The 16926-nt window shown below is 51.0% G+C and overlaps 1 protein-coding gene across 1 annotated transcript; it reads right to left on the bottom strand.

Moving 5' to 3' along the window:
* Positions 1-3655: 3655 nt before the first annotated feature.
* SLC46A2 (solute carrier family 46 member 2) lies at positions 3656-13748 on the bottom strand. Its single transcript, XM_066254670.1, has 4 exons — positions 12500-13748; positions 11542-11625; positions 10989-11145; positions 3656-4405 (listed from the first exon to the last, which is right to left on the bottom strand). The coding sequence occupies exons 1-4, from the start codon at positions 13617-13619 to the stop codon at positions 4351-4353; spliced, it is 1416 nt and encodes a 471-aa protein (XP_066110767.1). The 5' UTR covers positions 13620-13748; the 3' UTR covers positions 3656-4350.
* Positions 13749-16926: the final 3178 nt, after the last annotated feature.

Genomic DNA, 16926 nt, shown 5'->3' with positions numbered 1-16926 from the left:
GGCTGGCATCCAGTTCTGGGCATCACATAAAGGATTACTTCCTACTCCCTCCCATAGCAAAGCACAACATCATATTCTGGGACAGATCCAGTCATTTCCTGATCTTTTTGACTACCTAGATCAGGAGTTGGGAACCTTTTTGGCTGAGAGAGCCATGAACGCCACATATTTTATTATTTATTTATTTTTTATTTTTTGTATTTTTCTGAAGCTGGAAACGGGGAGAGACAGATTCCCGCATGCGCCCGACCGGGATCCACCCGGCACGCCCACCAGGGGTGACGCTCTGCCCCTCCCAGGTGTCGCTCTGCCGCGACCAGAGCCACTCTAGCGCCTGGGGCAGAGGCCAAGGAGCCATCCCCAGCACCAGGGCCATCTTTTGCTCCAATGGAGCCTTGACTGTGGAAGATGAAGAGAGAGACAGAGAGGAAGGAGAGGGGGAGGGGTGGAGAAGCAGATGGGTGCTTCTCCTGTGTGCCCTGGCCGGGAATCGAACCCGGGACCCCTTACACGCCAGGCCGACGCTCTACCACTGAGCAAACCGGCCAGGGCCTCTTCCTATTACTTGTTTAACTATGTCCAACTTAAATATGAAGGATATTCCCCTCCTTCCTGGGTGCTTTGCCATTGAGAATTAAGGAGTGGGACTTACCATTTTGAACTGGTTTCTTGTAAAGACGATGGAGGTAGCATGCTGGAGGGTTTGATGGGAACAGATGGTGGATTGTGGAAGCAGCAGGAAGTGATAGGCAGCTGAATGGAAGAGATCTCTGGGAAGGGGAAGGTTCAGAGATGACTTGGAGGTGAACTATGGAATCAATCAGGAGAAATAGATAAAAGATGGAGCGAGTTTAGGTGATAGGGTGAGAGAAGAATTTGGTTTGGATTTATGTTGGAGGAAACTTGTGGGGAGGGATTGGCTGGATTGTTGGAGAGTTCTGGAGTCAGGATTAAACTAGATTACATACTTGGGAAGAGAACCAAGGTCACAGCGTTTGGGGCCTCCAGAATTCAGGATGCAAGAAGAGGAGCGGGGAGACTCAGGGAAAGGTCCCCCCCCCCCCCCCAGAGACAGCTTGAGAGAGAGAGGGATAGACAGGGACAGACAGGAACGGAAAGATGAGAAGCATCAATCATTAGTTTTTCTGTTGCACATTGCGGCATCTTAGTTGTTCATTGATTGCTTTCTCATATGTGCCTTGACCGCGGGCCTTCAGCAGACCGAGTAACCCCATGCACAAGCCAGCAACCTTGGGTTCAAGCTGGTGAGCTTTGCTCAAACCAGATGAGCCTGCGCTCAAGCTGGCGATCTCGGGGTCTCGAACCTGCGTCCTCCGCATCCCAGTCCGATGCCCTATCCACTGCACCACCGCCTGGTCAGGCTCAGGGAAAGATTTTAAGGAGAAAACGTCAGGTCCGCAGATTAGAGCAGTAGTTCCTAAGCGTGAGGACTTGGGAAAACACCAGTTGTTGGGCCCCACGCATAGAGTTTGATCTGGGGGCCCAAGAATGTGCATTCCTAACAGGTTCCCAGGGATTGCAGATGCTGCTGGCCCAGGAAACACACTGTGAGAACCCATGCCTGGGTTAGAACATCTGTTCGAAGACGTGCCCTGGGGAGAGTAGAGAAGGTTTGAAACTGCTACTTCAGTGGTAGGTGGGGCTGGAGAGGGGCCACTGCTGGGGCTTTGAGAACTCAACGCAGGTTAAAACCCACAATGTATGGCAGGGTCAATGCGGGCAATGGGGAAATTTTTCTTGATGTTCAGAGCAAGCTTTTCAGGAGCAGGAATGAAGAGGCAAATGATTAGATTCATTCTGGTTGGGGGACTCATTCAGGGGCTGGGGTGGGAGGCAGGGAGGCAAGAGGAACGAGCCTATTGGTGAGAGTTTAGATAGGAGCGTACCCCTGAACACACCTTCCCATCTCCCCTCCGGGTTTATGTCGCCTGTCTCAGTGAGGGCTCTGCCTTCTTCCTAGTTGTCTGAACCCCAAATCTGAGTCATTCTAGCCTCCATTGACCTCACCCTCCACAGTCCATCCCTCACCGCCCCTGCTGACCTCTAGCTTCTAAGTCTCTCTCCACGTCCATCTACTCCTCTCCACCCTCCTAGCTTCTTACCCGATGTTAGTCCACCCTCCTCCGCCTGGGTTTCTGCAAGAGTCTCCCTGCCTGTCCCCTCTCTGCAAATCCCGCTCGCTCCCTCCTCCACCAGCTCATCCTCAGGGATGCCAGAGTGCTCTTTCTAAGACACAGGGAAGCATTCCGTGTTCCTACTTGAAACTTTTCGACAGCTCTCCCCATTCCTCTAGAGAGAAACTTTTTAAGTTTTTTTTTTTTAAGATTTTATTTATTTATTATAGAGAAGGGTGGGGGGAGGAGCAGGAAGCATCAACTCCCATATGTGCCTTGACCAGGCAAGCCCAGGGTTTTGAACCGGCAACCTCAGTATTTCCAGATTGACGCTTTATCCACTGCGCCACCACAGGGCAGGCGAGAAACTTTTTTTCTTTTCATTTTTCTGAAGCTGGAAACGGGGAGAGACAGTCAGACAGACTCCCGCATGCGCCCGACCGGGATCCACCCGGCACGCCCACCATGGGGCGATGCTCTGCCCACCAGGGGGCGACGCCCTGCCCATCCTGGGCGTCGCCATATTGCGACCAGAGCCACTCTAGCACCTGAGGCAGAGGCCACAGAGCCATCCCCAGCGCCCGGGCCATCCCCGCTCCAATGGAGCCCCGGCTGCAGGAGGGGAAGAGAGAGACAGAGAGGAAAGCGCGGCGGAGGGGTGGAGAAGCAAATGGGCGCTTCTCCTGTGTGCCCTGGCCGGGAATCGAGCCCGGGTCCTCCGCACGCTAGGCCGACGCTCTACCGCTGAGCCAACCGGCCAGGGCCGAGAACCTTTTTTTAAAGGTTCGGTTTTATGTCATTCCTCGTCACCATCCCAGTCTCATCTCTCAAGTCGATCCTCCTTGCTACCTCTTCCTCCCCCTCTCTTTGCTCCACTCGTGTTGAATCCCTTTATCTTGCAATATTTTCTCCTTCAGACCTTGCAGAATGTTGTTCTGTCTGCCTGAACTATCTCCCAATTTCTGGCCTTGGTAACTCCTTCCAGTTGTATCATATGCAACTTCTGAGAGGCCCTCCCTGCTCTCCTAAATCTGGCTCGGATGCGCCCTGATGTTAGCATTGATTATAGGACCCCTCCCTGCCTGCTTTGTGGTCTGCTCCACTCATGAGACAGTGCACGCTGGGAGGGCAGGGGCAGTCCTGTCCCCACTGTATCTCAGCACCTTGCGTGGCACCGGGACCTCAGTAGATGTGCCAGGAGGTTTGTTCCTTCCCTGCAAGGGATCAGAGGTACCAAAGCCTCTGAGCCCAAACGCTCTAAGCTTCAAATGTGTTCTCCAGCTTTGTGTTAGCCCAGCATAAGAACACCATGTCTGTGTTCTAGAGGGAGTCTGACTTGGGCAGCGGTGAATCACATACGTATACTGTGAATGTTGATTTTACGACGAGGCGAGTCTGCTTTTATATGTGTAAGTAAAATAGGCAATAAAAAGTACCTCGAGATAAAATAGCTCTGCGAGTATATTCTCTCCCCTCTCCCTTCACACCACTCACTTTGCAAAGTATTGTTGACTGAAAGTATTCAATTTAATATTCCATCAAAGAAAAAGTCTTGATATTTGCTTCTTAAAAACAATAACAGCGAAAAAAAAACACACAACACCTCCCTGGAAGCCAAGAGCCTGGGCTCTAAATCTCTCCTGAGTGTTCATGGCTAACAAGGCCTGAGGAAGAAAGCTAACTGTTATCCGAGGTTTCGTTTTAATTTTTGAAGTATCGACTGATGTTCACTGTTAGTAGTTCTTACAAAACATCGGTTCCATATTCCCCCCGGACCGTTGAAAATACGTGCCTTGGTTTGAGTTCTCACCCGGGGCTCCTGGCATCACCCAGGTGACTAGATGGCCATACCTTGGAGCCCAGAAGACAATTTCTGGAAGAAAAGGGGCTGCTGTCTGAAGCTCCTTGTAGCATCTGATATGGCTGTGCGTGCAGTTTGCATAGAACCATTAAAGTTCGCACTCTGCTGCCCGCAGATCTAACCTCTGCCTCTCAGGAGCGGCCGAAAGCTGAGAAAGTTCTTCCATCACCAGGAAATTGCTTTTCCCACCCACCAGGAACCCCTGAGTCAGAGCAGGTCACCCCTAGGCTGACTCTGGCTGGAACTCGGGTTTCTCGGCAGTGGGTTGCTTTGGTCACCGGTTCCTGGTCCCTTCCTTTGTCTGCAGAGGGGCCCGGCCATTGCTGGTGCGTTCAGCTCCTGCAGGTCAGACCTTCATTTCTCTGTGACATCTGCCTGTTTCAGTGAGGCTTGTTTATAGGCCACGATGCTGTAAGAATTCACAAGAGAGAATTACAAGAGAACAGCCGGACTGGGGTAAAGATACACTTTTTCCTTCCCACGGATGCAAGGTGGGCCCTAGCCCCCTCTTCGTCCCTGACAGACTGCGAGGCTGCATCTGTGAGAGCAGCAGCGTGCTGTACCGGGTGCAGAGAGAGGGCCCGCGGGAACTTCTCTCACTCCGGGCTGTTCCAATCCTGTAACACCTGAAGCCCTTTGCATCTTTATTTTCCTTTTCCCGGAAGCTCTTCCCATCTTGCTGCTGCCAGAGGATGAATGGCCACACGTATCTCAAGATCAGGGGTTGCTCAGCCCAAGTAGAATTAGCTGCCTCATCTTCTGCCCCTTTACCTCGTCCATATATTATTACATTGATTAAAAATATTTGTAGATAAATGAATGAGTAGGAATGGATAGCTCTAAGTTGAAATCTTGGATCTGTGTGACTTTTGTGTGTCCTTCAGCCTCTAGGGTCCTCAATTTTCTGATCTGGTTGAGCTCTAGGTCCCTTGGGTTCTAAGCTCTTCCTGAATGACACAGATTGAACGCTTGGAACTGCTGGATGGGGTTATGTATGAGCTTAAATCCAAACCTCTAAGGGAAGAAGGCTTCGTGGAAACTTCTGATCATTATGATTTCCCACCTTCCATGAACCCCAGGGCTCTACAAGGAGGGACTTTAAACTTACTGTATTATGAAACTGGCAAGAGGAGAGCCCGGACTTGGAGGCAGCCCACCCAGGACCATGTGAACTCTGGGATGCTGCCGTGACTGCAGCTGACCCCCTCGTGGAACACTGTAGCACAGCCACACAGTGATGGCCAGCCCCTGGCTTCAGCCCTGGCTTCCGGGTCAGCTCACAGGTAGCACCGGGATGCTGATGGTCAGCGGTGCTGGTAGGAGGTGCCACACCCTTTGACAGATCATTCATTCACTAAACAAATGTACTTGAGGACTTCTTTTATGCCAGACTCACTACTGGACGCAGAGGCTACATGGTGAGCCAGTCATGGTCCCCACAGGGAGCCTGCAGTCCAGTGAGCAAGCACGTGAAACAGCCACTAGATAATCACCAACTGTCATGCTAGGAAGAAGTGGAGGAGGCTTTGGGATCTACTTCAGATTGAGAAGGGGATTTTTTTCAAATCCTCTTTGAGAAAATGGTGTGTAAGATCACAACTAGTTGGGGTAAGAAATGTGTGGGTGAGGAAGGGGTAAGAGCGGGGGTGGGGGGAGCTACCCTGAAGCGTAGGGTGGGGAGGGTAGTTAGTGGCAGGAATAGGAGCCTAGAGAGGTTGGCAAGGCCAGATCGTGCAGGAGCTTGTGGCCCATGGCGAGACGATTTTTTTTTTTTTTGGTATTTTTCTGAAGCTGGAAACGAGGAGAGACAGTCAGACAGACTCCCGCATGCGCCCGACCGGGATCCACCTGGCACGCCCATCAGGGGCGATGCTCTGCCCACCAGGGGGTGATGCTCTGCCCCTCTGGGGCGTCGCTCTGCTGCGACCAGAGCCACTCTAGCGCCTGGGGCAGAGGCCAAGGAGCCATCCCCAGCGCCCGGGCCATCTTTGCTCCAATGGAGCCTTGGCTGTGGGAGGGGAAGAGAGAGACAGAGAGGAAGGAGGGGGGGGGCGGAGAAGCAAATGGGCGCTTCTCCTATGTGCCCTGGCCGGGAATCGAACCTGGATCCCCCGCATGCCAGGCCGATGCTCTACTGCTGAGCCAACCGGCCAGGGCACGATTGGGTTTTAAGAGCATTGCAGAATTTTGAGCAAGAGATGGCATTCTCTGATTTACGCTTCCAGGAAACAGCTCTGGCCGCCTGGTGGAGGAGAGATGGGAGCTTGGAACAGCTCCCCACAAGAGCAGATGTGGGGAGAATGGCACAGAGCCCCACTCAGTCATCCAAATGCCTTAGCCCAGGGGTTCCCAAACTTTTTACACAGGGGACCAGTTCACTGTCCCTCAGACTGTTGGAGGGCCGGACTATAAAAATAACTATGAACAAATCCCTGTGCACACCGTACATACCTTATTTTAAAGTAAAAAAACAAAACGGGAACAAATACAATATTTAAAATAAAGAACAAGTAAATTTAAATCAACAGACTGACCAGTATTTCAATGGGAACTATGCTCCTCTCACTGACCACCAATGAAAGAGGTGCCCCTTCCGGAAGTGCAGTGGGGGCCAGATAAATGGCCTCAGGGGGCTGCATGCGGCCCGCGGGCCGTAGTTTGGGGATCCCTGCCTTAGCCTATGAGCAGCCGCAGGAACATAAAAAGAAAAGGATGAATTGGAGGCATGTTTTGGAGGAAGAATCAATGAGGCCCGAAGGATTGCAGGTGGAGGAGGAAGAAGAGGGATGGTGTCAGTGACCCTGATTTCTACCCTGGGTGGCTGGCGGTGCCTGTAATGAGATGGGAAAAACTGGAGGGAGGACAGATTCAGGAGGGTGCCAAGAACCCAATTTGAGACATCTAAATGATAATTAGAAAATTTGAACATTCCTTAGATGACTTAGAGATTATGAAGTGAGGACAACCCAGAACAGAGCCCCCAAATTCTTCCATTTGGAGGTTTGTGGAGCAGCAATCATAGGGTGGAACAACAACCAGAGTGAGGGGTTGAGAAAGGCGAGTGACAGTGACAAGTGCCACCTGAGGAAAGAGTGATCAACAGTGTTGGGGGCCATGAGAAACCATGTGGGGTGAGGATTGCAGTGGGTCCACTGGACTCAGCTTCGAAGAAGTCATTTCTATTGTGGAATCTAATGAACAAATTAAACTGGTGAACAAAATAGAAACAGAGGCATGGACACATGGGACAGACTGACAGCTGTCAGAAGGAAGGGGGTTTTGGGGACTGGATGATAGAAGGTGAAGGAATTAAGCAAAAAAAAAATATATATAAAATCTATCTATCTATATATTTTGCTTAATTCCTTCACCTTCTATTCATATATATATATTACATATATTATATATATATATTAATATATAACATATATTACACACAGACAGAGACAACAGTGTGGTGACAGCCGGAGAGAAAGGGGGTGGGGGTGGAGGTGGACAGAGGAATGAATGGAGAGGAAAGAGATGTTGCTTGGGGTGATGGGCTCACAGTGCAGTGTGCAGACCCGAAACCTGTACCCCAATAAATTAAAAAATAAGGTAAAATAGAATGACGGCGATTACGTAGACTACACAATAAAAGAAAGAAGTCATGTCTTAGTGAGAGCAACCCCAGGGAGTTGAGCTGGGGACATCCGTCTGTAGAGGGTTGCAAAGTGAATGGGAAGGGAGGGCAGGAGACAGCATGCGCAGACCAGCCTTGGGAGAACTTGACCGTGAGGAGGAGGTGGAGGGGAAAGAGGATGAGGGGACAGGGAAAAGAGGGAGGGGAAGGAGAGGGGAGGGAGGGATGGATTCTGTGTCAGTCCTGGTAAAAGGAATTCAGGAGAGAGCGAGCACCTAACTAGCACAGTGAGCTCTCTGAGGAGATAGGAGAGCACCCAGACACCTGGTGACTTTTCTAAAAAAGCAATATCACCTAGCAGATAAGAGAGACTTCCCTGAGTTCAAATCCTGTCTCTGCCACTTATTAGTTGAGTAACCTCTGGCAAGTTACACAGTGCCTTAGAGTCGGTTTCCTCATCTGCAAAATGGGGGTAATGTAATTGCATAAGAGGACTGTTTGATAAGATTGAATTAATTAAAAAATATAAATTATTTAAAGTAGTGCCTGGCCATATTAAGGGCACTTAAGTGTTTGCTATTATTATCATTTAAGAGGGTGGGGGAGGAGAGGACTCGGATGGGCGCACATGAACGTAGGTTTGTAGATTTACTTTGGGGAGGATGGGGCGTTCTCCCCTGGTGGCTTCTGTTTTCTCTGTGAAGCAGGGGCAGTAGGGAGCGCATGTGTGTTGGTTGGGGAGTGGGATGCTGATGGGAAGGACCAGGCATTCATTTCCTCAGCATCTCCCTATTGCATACAAAGAAGAGCAGGCAGGAGAGGGCAGGTCCTGCAGTAATGGGAAACTGGCTCACTTTGGTACCAGGAACAGCCAGGGCCAAAGTCCCTTCTTGCAAACAGGCTGTTGGCAGCTATAGCCCAGGGACCTCTCCTCCCAGCCTCCTGGCCTCCACGGGCTCCTCTGCTCCCCTGCTATGACGTGCCTTCCTGGGTTCAGATGTCCTTGGAATGTAGCTTTTCTTTCTGTAGTCAGAGAGTTCTCCTGGTCTTTCCTGTTGATCTCACTTAATGAGCCCTTTTAGCTATTAAGAAGGTTTCCCTTTGTGGGAATGAAAGGTAATGAAAACCTCCCTTTCATACTAGAGGTTCTGAATCTTGGTTGCACATTTGAATAACCCGGAGAGCTTTTAAAAATTCCTGTGTCCAGGCTAAACTCCAGATCAACTGAGTCAGAGTGTCTGAGGCTGGGATCCAGACACAAGTCAATTTCCACTCTCTCTGGGTGATTCCATTGTACAGCAAGTAAGGGAGGTTTTGTTCACACAGGGGTCTCTTCTACTGCTAAATGTCTATAAAAGAGGGGAAAATTAGTTAACACTGAGGCACCTCATTCACATAAGCACTTGATCACATACTTGATTGGTTCAAGACTTGCTTCTATGAGGTAAGATTGTAAAGATCGTGCATGGCCTAATCCAGATTCTGTGAACAGAATGCATGACTGTGTCCAAGTGCATGTTATAGGTGCATTGAGGTGAAATGTCCAGGGCAGCACACCTGCTTTGTGCACCCTAAAGTCTCTTTATGAAGGCAAAGCATCCGACTTAGCATACACACGAAGCAATGAAACTAGAAAGGAAACAGTTATTGTATTTTCTTATTGCTTTCATTTGTCTGTTTCTGGCTTTAGCTATGACACCCATTAGTCAGACTTGTTTTGTTTTGTGTTTATTTGTTTAGGTTAAAGAGAATATTTCAACCAACTGTCAATCAAATAGCACTGTATAACTTCCAAGTGGCATAGTTACCAATCTATTACTCACTTGGACAAAGAGCTGGGGCTCCCGAGAAGTTCAAAGTGCATGCTAGGTCTGGCTAAGTCCAACATATTCCCCAAGGGTCATGTGAAAACAGGAGCACGTGGAAATACCTAAGGGCTGGGCAATTTGAGGACAGGTCCTACCCCTTGAGAAAGTGAGAACTGGGCCAAGAGGGCACTAGTGCTTGCTCTTTGTACAAATTCCCTGAGCTGTTTGAGCTTCCTATCTTATGATGTTCAACTACGCAATAAAGTAGAAAGCCTGAATGATCAATGGCCCCTGTCTCCGAAAGCCCAACTTTCTGTGCAGGCAGGGACGTCTATTGTGACGTGACGTGAGAAGTCAACAACAGGCCTTACCACCATCCACTTCCTACCTCTTCCATCTGCCTTCAGCCATTCTCTGTTCTGCTGCCCATGCTACTGCCATGACAGACATGATACAGACATGGCAGACATGTGCCCGTAGACAGGTCCCTTTAAAACGCAACTCTGTATCAAACCCCTTGAGCCCGATTGTGACCATATTGCATTCCCTTCTCCTCTGGTGGGATTGATACAAGCCTGAGAGAACCTTACTTTAGGAGGAGGGGGGGAAAGGATCTAACCAGTCCAAGCAATGATGCCTACTATATAGCCACGAGTCACACTGGCTACCGGACACTTGAAATGTGACTAGTCCAAATTGAGAGGTGCTGTCATGCTGTCAGCATCAAACCCAGGCCAGATTTCAAAGACTCAGAAAAAAGAAAAAAGAAAATCTCATTGATTAATTTTGTAAGTTGATGGCATGTGAAAATGATACTTTGGATGTAATGAGTTCAATCAAATATGTTATTAAAATAAATATCACTTGTTACTTTTCTCATTTTTAAGTGTGACTACTAGAAAGTTTAAAATCATAGACACGGCTTGGTCAGAGACCAGACTGTTCTGCAGAGTCCGGCCTGGGGGTGACTCCGGCTGGCACCATGGCCAAGGGCATGCAGTACCCCTTCTTTGCTCTACAGCTTTCTCCTGCCTCTTAGCTCCCAGACTTGAGTGCTCTTGTTTCACTCAAGGGAGTTGGCCAAGTCTTCCGGGGACCTCACACAGTCTAGTGGCTGTGAGATTTCAGGGGCACTGAGCACAAAGGCTGCCTGATGCCAAGCCCTCGGAGGGCACGGAGGAGAATAAGTACTCAAAAATGGGGAGGGATGACGCTCCCCTAAAGGGAGATAAACCAAAGAGGTCTCAGGGTTCAAGAGGTTTTCTAACCCCAGCTTCTGATTCCAGGGAAGTATCTGAGGCTCCTCTAAATAAACTGTATTACAAAGCTGTCAGGAGGGGAGCCAGCTGGTTGGGGCCTTCTGTTCATTAGTTATGACTTTGGGGAATTCCCAAATAATTTGGGGAAATAGCCAGACTTTTTCTTTGCAAGAGAACCTACCGAGAAGGGTCCACTGAAAATACATAACGCTTTATGATGATGGGCTGGAGGAGATGGTCCAACAGCCCTTGACCTAAGCCCCAGGGCCGCAGCCCACACGGCAAACACTGCTCCTGTCTTACCCAATTGGGACGATGGCCAGGAAGGAGAGAAACGAGGAGAGAGCAAAGCAGGTGCCGACAAACTTTTCCATGGTGAGCTGATAGAGCTCATTATACAGCGTGGACGTCACCACCCACGTCAGCGTCAGGGACAGCTGCAGGGTGACAAACACCTTTCCTGTGGAAGGAACAGAGGTTACCAAGAAGATCTGCTCTCTCTCCCTATTCCCAGGTAGCTGAGTCTGTGGGGAGCTCTTAGGAGACCCCTCCCCCTTCCCAGGACTCCCTCTCAGTCTTCCTGGCTCATTCTACCAGGACGCCTCCTCTGTCCAGTGGAGCTACCTGTGGCCTGGGGATGGTGGTGTCTTCCTTTGACTGTAGCTTTTCGGTGACTGACTTTCCTAGTCTGTCCCACCCTTCCGTTTTCACTCCCTCTGCCCTGGGTGGACCCCAGTGTGTTCCTAGACTAGAGGATATTGCTGCTGGAACTCTGCGTGCCTTTTGCAAGGCCAACCCCACTGCCTCAAGCACCGGAAGCAGTCCAGGCAGAGAATCTCAGATTCGTTTTACTCACCATATGAGGAGTCCTTTATGAGTTTGGACATTGCTGATCGAATGGTTGTGACGGGGATGAGAGCGAACATCATGATGGCTCGAGCTGGAAAGAAATCACACAAGGACACTCTTCACTATAGCCCAGCCTTGGCCAAGGAGTAAATTAGAAGAAAGCAAGAGCCTCACTTAGAATTCCCTCTCTCTCTATAACTCCTATGTGGCTTGTTCTGGAAGTTGTTTTTCCTAATATATTAGCCACTGGCATGTGTGGCTATTTAAATTAATTTAAATGAAATAAAATTTTAAATTCAGTTTTTTACTTGCACCAGCCACATTTCAAGTGCTCAATAGCCACATGTGGCTTGCAGCTACCATATTGGACAAAACAGATACAGAACATTTTTATCATTAGACAGCCTATTGGAGCATTGGTCCAGAAATTTCTGCGTGTGGTTGTCTGAACTGTGTCCTCACATGGAAACTTCATCCTGCTTCCCTGAGAGAATTTATTACACTGATTGTAGAAAGCATTTATGGAGAAAATTTTAAATTCATTTTTAGAAAGCCCCTGCTTGGCTCGAAATGATTTTAAATCTTCTCAGTTGAATTAGTTAATGTTTTATCCCTTTAAAATTGGGGAGAAGAAATTCAACCTTGTCTCTTCCATCTAATGCCATCCTGAAGCCTCTTCTATCAACTCCAGGCACCGCTGACCATACCTCCCATGACCTCCTAGAGCTGTGGACACCACTCCACTCCGGTAACATTTCAGTGGGCAATACAGATAACACAATGCACAACGCAACACAGATAAACTCAAGTGCACGTAACCCTATCTCCCTTGAGCCCCCTAAGTAGCAGGTATAATCCCTGGTGCTGAGCAGGGACACCGAGACCATAGCCCTCCTAGTGTCAGCCCCATGACTCAGGTGGCCAGCGGGGTCTTTGTCCTGCTTCCCCAAGAATGTCAGACTCACCAATGTAGAACATGTACGTCTGTTTCACAAAAGTCATTAGGAGGGCTCCCGAGCCAAAGGAGACCATCCCAATCATGATCATGGTGGTGTCCCGGAAGCAGCGGGAGAAGACCAGGACGCCCAGGAAGCTGGTGATGAAGATGGTGTACCCTGCAGCCATACCATAGCCCACCTGCACTTGGTTCCAACTGAGGGGTGCCCTTAGCACAAAAAGGGGCATCACATCCACTGTGCCCACCACTGCCAGGTCATAGAGGATGGCACCCATAAAGAGAAGGGCAATCATGGTTTTTTGAGGCTTTGCTTTCCTAGGAGACAGAGGGTGCCCCACCACACTCTGCCTGTCTGGCTGATCAGGATCCAGTGCGCGATATGTGCCCACCGTGCCAGACACCGTGTCCACGGTAGGGAGTGCCTTTCTGGGCTTGGACACCGGCTCAGGGACCTTCAGGACCAAGAGGCTGTAGAGAAGGGCAAAAGAGGCACAGCTGACGCTGCAGGCCGTCAGCACCAGGCCCTGCCAGGACTGCGCAGACATCTGCTGGAAGAGATGCCCGGAGACCATGCTCCCACAGAATCCCGCCAAGCCCAGGATCAGGTCAATAACGATGAGGCGCACGGAGCGGCGGCCCTCGGAGGAGCCCAGGGATCCCAGGGAGACGACTCCGGACCAGTACAACGAGAGGCCTCCGCAGAGCCCGTTCAGCCCCACGGCCCAGTACATCACCTCCACGGGCCAGTCCCACAGCACCTTGAACAGCAGCCCGAGGCGGCAGAACAGGATGCCTAGCAGGGCCACACAAATGGCGATCTTGCGGTGGTAGCGGTCACTGAGCCAGCCCAGCCCGTAGGCAGGCAGCAGGGGCGTCAGGCCCGTCACCACGTTGTAGATGATGTAGAAATTGGAGATGGCCTTCTGCTGTTCATCTTCTAGAGCCCCCCGGGGCGACGGGGTGGTGCTGTGGTTGGAGGAGGCTCTGGCCCCGAAGGATTCCTTCAGCACCAGGAGCAGCCCCGCATCATAGAGGGAGCCGGCGATCTGGGTGGAGGCCACCACGGGCTCAATCCAGGTCCTCACCTGGAGGCCCCTGCAAGGGCAGCAGGTGGCCTCGGGGCCCATGTGGGCTCTCTGATGGTGGATGGAGGGGCTTGCTGGGAGGCCCCTGCTCCAGAGCACGAGAGTTAGCCGAGCCGCTTGGTGAGCGCAGGAGAGGGAAGAAAGAGCCTAGCTGGGCGGGCGCGGGGCGCGTGTGTGTGACTGCCTCCAGCCCGGTGGCCAAGTGACCTCCTGGCCGCGGCCACTCCTCCCCAGCCAGAAAAGGCGGCGCTCCGCCCTCGCTCCCGCCCCCGCCCCCGCCCCCGCCGGAGCAGCGGGCTGGCGGCCTCCCAGGGCAGCCAGGCACAGGGGAGAGCACGGCGAGTCTTGCCCCCCAGCGTCCGCACCTGTGGCGGCCGCGTCACGCTGCTCCAGTGAGCGCGGCCGCCTGACCACCTACCGACTTCCCCACCGCCGGGCCGGGCGTGCCCGGACTTCCCGCAGCACGCTGGGCATCTTCCCCTGGGGCTTGTCACTGCAGGGGCCGAGATCCCCCAAGCTGCCTTGCTTCTTCCTTTAAGTACTCACTTCTGCAAAGAGAACCACGGTGACTGGTGGTGCAGGGGCAAATTTGGTCATGCCCAGGGATGGAGCTTCAAAACACACAGCTTCTCTCCCGGTCGGCTCAGCCCCAACACAGCCAGGGCGGCAGAAATGAGCAGGAACCCAAAGTTACACAAGGGAAACTCAAGTCTGCAGGGAGAGTTTATAAAGCCCGATGGATAATGTACTTCTGGCTGTAGAGACTAAACTCGGAACGATTTTCTGTAGAAATGTGTCCTTTAAGTAGTTTTTAGGTAGAAAAACTATAATCTTCTCTTCCCCTCCCTGTCACTGCTGAGCCCCGCTGTGCCCAGGCTCCGACAACTCTGCCTCTGCCAAAAGAAAGACCCACTGACTCCCCTGCTTCAGGATGTGCCCTGTGGAGCTGGGCTGGCAGTCCCTTCCAGTGTCCTTCCTTCCCTCTTCCTCTTCCTCTCACCCGGGCTCACCTTGGGAGGAACTGGTTTCACTCAGCCCGTGCCTGGCTCTCCCACTCCATTCCTAACCGTGTTGTTCCAGAGGCTGCAGCAAAGCAGCCCAACCAGCCTGTTGCTGCGAGGGGCAGAGGCTCCAGGGGCTGGGCCGGTGCCGGTGCCGGTGCCAGTGCCGGGGAAGACTGTACTCAGCGGTCAGGTATGGATGAGAGCAGCAGGGTGAACCAGGCAGCCTGTGCTGGCCATTTACTTAAGGAGACTGGGCTGCAGACGCTAGAAAGGCAGCCTTGAGGGGGATTATGGTATCTCAGTTCTTTTTTGAGGGGGATTATGGTATCTCAGTTCTTCCCATTCTCTTGTGACACCAGGGAATTTTGAGAGGACTTTGAGAGATTCACATGAGATATATGATAAATTATCATGATGCTAGCCAGCCCCGGGCCCGGCAGGCTTGGGACCTGAATCCTCTGACCCAGGGCAGTGGGTATCTCTCCCAGCTTAAGCTACCCTGGTTTGGATTGTATTTTCAGACTGTCCCTACCACCCCCTCCATCTCTGAATGGGGGCCCCAACTGAGTTAGTTAGTACCTGGTCATCCTCTGTGCCTTCGGGTACTGGCAGGGTATATAGCCTGCCAGCCAAGTTGAACCCTGACCCTGCTGCTTTAGTCTCTAGCTCAAGGCTGGCTTTATTAAAATGTAAAAATTAAACCCTTTTTATCTTTTTCATTGATAAAGTCACATATTTAAGGAGAAAGAAAAAAAAAATTTTAAAAGAAACAGCTAACAGGCCCTGGCCGGTTGGCTCAGTGGTAGAGTGTCGGCCTGGCGTGCAGAAGTCCCGGGTTCGATTCCCGGCCAGGGCACACAGGAGAGGCGCCCATCTGCTTCTCCACCCCTCCCCCTCTCCTTCCTCTCTGTCTCTCTCTTCCCCTCCCTCAGCGAGGCTCCATTGGAGCAAAGATGGCCCGGGTGCTGGGGATGGCTCCTTGGCCTCTGCCCCAGGCGCTAGAGTGGCTCTGGTTGCAACAGAGCGACGCCCCGGAGGGGCAGAGCATCACCCCCTGGTGGGCAGAGCATTGCCCCCTGGTGGGCGTGCCGGGTGGATCCTGGTAGGGCGCATGTGGGAGTCTGTCTGACTATCTCTCCCCGTTTCCAGCTTCAGAAAAATACAAAAACAAACAAACAAAAAAAACCCAGCTAACATTTACTGAGCCTTTAGTATGTACTAAGCACTTTACAGGAGTAAATTAATTTAATCCTCCTGAGAATTCTTTAGGGGAGTCCATCCTCCCATTTTATGGATGGAGAAACTGAGGCCAGTGAGGTTAAGTAATTTGCACAAGATCACCTAGCTAGTCAGTTAGGGAGCCAGTATTTGGTACCAGTCCTGAAAAGCCTATAGCTATGGGGAATTTTATTCGAGGGTGTCCTCTCAGCCAGCACAGGAATGTGGAGAGGAGCAGAAACACCTCAGTCATTTGGAAATTATTATTGTTCAACAATGTGTTGCATAAATGGAGAGGAACAACAGGAGTGGATGGAAGTTGGTTTATTGAATGTACATCCCAGGCACTTCACAATCAGTTAGGAAATACTTTTATTTTTTTAAAGCAGTTGGCCCCAAAAGTCCATTGAGAAAGGAGCAGTCTTTGTTTGGAAAATACCTTTGATCAATTAGAAGGTGAAATTCCCTGGCCTGGATCTCAGCTGTGGAGAAGGCTCCAGAGAGGCGGGTGGAACCTCTGTTCTGAGTCAGAGAGGAAATTGCCTGATTGCTGGAGAGGCAGGGGCGGGAGAGAGAGCAGAGGAGGGAGAAGGGAGGGAGACAGGGAAAGAGACCTGGGAGGAGAACTGTGGTGGGCAGGGCTAGGGAGGAAACCCTGGAGTCAGTGTGGTCAGGAGGACCTTGGAAGAACAGGGATGCCTTGCACAGGTTTTAAACAGCTTGCAATGGTGTGTGTGTGTGTGTGTGTGTGTGTGTGTGTGTGTGTGCGCGCGCGTGTGGTGTGTGTGAGTCCTTCCTGAGACCTCTCTCTGCCTCCTCAGTTCTTTAGAAAAGTCTGCCCATAAAGGTTAGTGTGAGTGGGATTTTTTGTTTTTCGTTTTGGTGGAAACCAGTGAGGTCTGGATTGAAAGGAAACAGGTGGAAGCGGAGACCAGAAGAACACAAGGATTTGCTGAAATCTTAGATGGGTTTAGGACTTTCACAGGCTATGGACTGGGGTGGTTAAGCCATCTGACTCAGATCTTTAAGGCCAGAGGGACCCCCGCCACTGACATGCAGGTGGCATTGATGAAGATATTGTTCTTTTTATTGTTAATATTTTAGGGGTTGGGGTGAACCTTTCCTCA

Source organism: Saccopteryx bilineata, chromosome 2 (assembly GCF_036850765.1).
Source record: "Saccopteryx bilineata isolate mSacBil1 chromosome 2, mSacBil1_pri_phased_curated, whole genome shotgun sequence".
In the NCBI taxonomy this organism is placed as follows: domain Eukaryota; kingdom Metazoa; phylum Chordata; class Mammalia; order Chiroptera; family Emballonuridae; genus Saccopteryx; species Saccopteryx bilineata.
Note: the sequence above shows the minus strand (reverse complement) of the source record. Positions and strands in the feature narration are given on the sequence as shown.

What these genes read in the sequence shown, in the direction of transcription:
- SLC46A2 (XM_066254670.1), bottom strand. Translation starts at nt 13,619, where the DNA reads ATGGGCCCCGAGGCCACCTGCTGCCCTTGCAGGGGCCTCCAGGTGAGG. An exon ending in GACGTACATGTTCTACATTG is followed by an intron (nt 11,626 to 12,499) that starts GTGAGTCTGACA and finishes ATTTCTTTCCAG; the next exon opens with CTCGAGCCATCATGATGTTC. An exon ending in CTGGCCATCGTCCCAATTGG is followed by an intron (nt 4,406 to 10,988) that starts GTAAGACAGGAG and finishes GAATTCTTACAG; the next exon opens with CATCGTGGCCTATAAACAAG.